This window comes from Monodelphis domestica, chromosome 2 (genome assembly GCF_027887165.1).
Source record: "Monodelphis domestica isolate mMonDom1 chromosome 2, mMonDom1.pri, whole genome shotgun sequence".
In the NCBI taxonomy this organism is placed as follows: domain Eukaryota; kingdom Metazoa; phylum Chordata; class Mammalia; order Didelphimorphia; family Didelphidae; genus Monodelphis; species Monodelphis domestica.
In genome coordinates this window covers 254,586,707-254,588,927 of record NC_077228.1, presented here as the reverse complement: position 1 = coordinate 254,588,927, position 2,221 = coordinate 254,586,707, and the positions used below count along the sequence as shown (strand labels likewise).

The window sequence follows — 2,221 nt, the reverse complement described above, 5'->3', positions numbered from 1 at the left end:
GTGAGGTAGGGGTTCTAAGTATTAGTAGGACCTGTGTTTCACAGATGAGGAAACTGAAACTCAAAGAGTTTAAGCAACTTGCTATGCGTTTCACTAAGTGCCTAATCAAGTACAAAGAGAAAATTTGACCCTATGGTTTTTGATCCTAAGTTTATTGTCTAAATTTTCAAATGCCCTCAATCTCTAAAGACCTATGATTCTACAGTGACATTCCACAAATATCTCTGTTCTCTTTCTGGCAGCATAGGACAACTCTTTTGATAAGTGCTATAAAACTGAAGTTGATTTTGTTTCAGAAAGATTACATTCTCCTCCCAAGTGTCTAAGTGCCTGAGAGACATATAAATTCAAATGCACAGAGTGAAGCACATCAAAGTTTTTTAGCTGAACCTGTTGATTTTATCAATATGAAAGTTCCTTCACCCAGGAACACCTCTACTTATATGTACATTCTATTTAGTTGTATAGAGATTCCTAGTGCAAGTGACAATGTCTTTTTAAGGAAACATTCAACCAAAAAGGGAATCAGAGATCTTTAAGGCCATGTAAAAGTCTGTGAAGGTTGTGTGGCTATTGCCAAGTTGTTTCAATGTCCAGTCATTTGAGTTTCTCTTGATCACCCCCCTTTCAATCAATCAGTCACAGAGCTAATCAATCAATAAACATTATTTTAACAGACCCTTGTCTATTATGTGTTGACTGATGAATGCTGGGGATGCAAAAAGAGGCAGATGACAATCCTTGCCCCCAAGTATCCTGTATTTGAAAGTAATGACCATTTTTATTCATACACTATACATACTGCACTTCCTTTTGATGACTTTTCTGACAGCTTCTTTGAAGTCTTTGTTTCTCAGACTATAAATGACAGGATTTAGCAAAGGTGTGACCACTGTGTAGAATATAGAAATGATCTTGTTGAGTTCAGGTGACTTATGGGCATTGGGGCGGACATACATGGAAATCATGGTCCCATAATAGATAGTGACCACAGCCAGGTGGGAGCCACATGTAGAGAATGTCTTTATCCGACCAGAAGCTGAAGGAATCCTCAATACTGAGGACACTATGAACACATAAGAGACCAGAGTGAGAAGGAAACAAATACAAAGTACAGCAATGGACAGGATGAAGATTGTAATTTCAGTGATGAATGTACTGGAGCAGGAAAGCTGCATCAGGGGTGGGAGGTCACAGAAGAAATGATTGATTTGATTTGGCCCACAAAAATTCAGCTCAGAGATCATTAAGGCAGGCAGGAAGCCAGTTCCAATCCCAGTTATCCAAGATCCAAAAATCAACTTGATGCAGACCTCAGAGCTCATCAGTGTGGTGTAGTGGAGAGGGTTACAGACTGCTAGATAACGATCATAAGCCATCATAGCCAGTAGAAAGCATTCAGTAGCACCAAAAAATACAAAAAAGTAAAGTTGGATCATGCATGCTGAGAAAGATATTGACAAGCCCTGGGAGAGCAGATTGGTTAAGAGAAGGGGAACAATGGTAGTAGTATACCAGATCTCCAAGAAAGAGAGGTGTTTGAGAAAAGAATACATGGGTAAATGCAAGCGTTGATCCTGGCTCACTACTACAATTATTAGGATATTACCAATTATGGTCAGAATGTAGAAGAACAGGAAAATGGCAAAAAGAAAATTTTGCCACTCAGAGATATTCTGAAAGCCTAGGAGTTGGAACTTCATGATGGTGGTAGCATTCCAAAATTCCATTGTCTATAAAAGATATTTGAGAAGAATTAGAAGCCATTAAAAAGAGATACCTATTTTCTTTCAACTATGCCAAACATAAGAACATGTCCACCGATGACAAAGTAAAGAAGAACATATTCTATTTACAGATTCTATTATGGTACCATGTGTATGTGTTATCCAAAGCAATAATTTCACCAGCATCAGAGATCTGGTAAGCAAAAATTCCTTACAAATGCAGATTACCACCAACACCAACACCAAAAATGTATAATCTTTAAAAATTAACCAGATGCAGATCTCTAGACTCCTTGCCCTCCAAATGCCATTCCATCACACAAAGATTCCTCCTTGCTCTCCAGCATTCCTCATAAAGAGGACAAACACCATTCCATTGGACACTAGATTCTTCATTCTATGGAAAAGACAAAAAACCATTCTATCAAGCCTCCACTCTATTCTCCTACTTTGGGGGAAGGAGAGTATGACTATTTCTTTAGTCCTAAGAACCT

At 38.3% G+C, this 2,221-nt stretch overlaps 1 protein-coding gene across 1 annotated transcript; it reads right to left on the bottom strand.

Annotated features, from left to right (window-relative positions):
- Positions 1 to 586: 586 nt before the first annotated feature.
- Positions 587 to 1,730, bottom strand: LOC100010956 (olfactory receptor 11L1). Its single transcript, XM_001364506.3, has one exon. The coding sequence runs from the start codon at positions 1,728 to 1,730 to the stop codon at positions 786 to 788; it is 945 nt and encodes a 314-aa protein (XP_001364543.2). The 3' UTR covers positions 587 to 785.
- Positions 1,731 to 2,221: the final 491 nt, after the last annotated feature.

Bases quoted from the DNA above. Each gene is read 5' to 3' on its own strand.
- LOC100010956 (XM_001364506.3), bottom strand. From the start codon at position 1,730: ATGGAATTTTGGAATGCTACCACCATCATGAAGTTCCAACTCCTAGGC.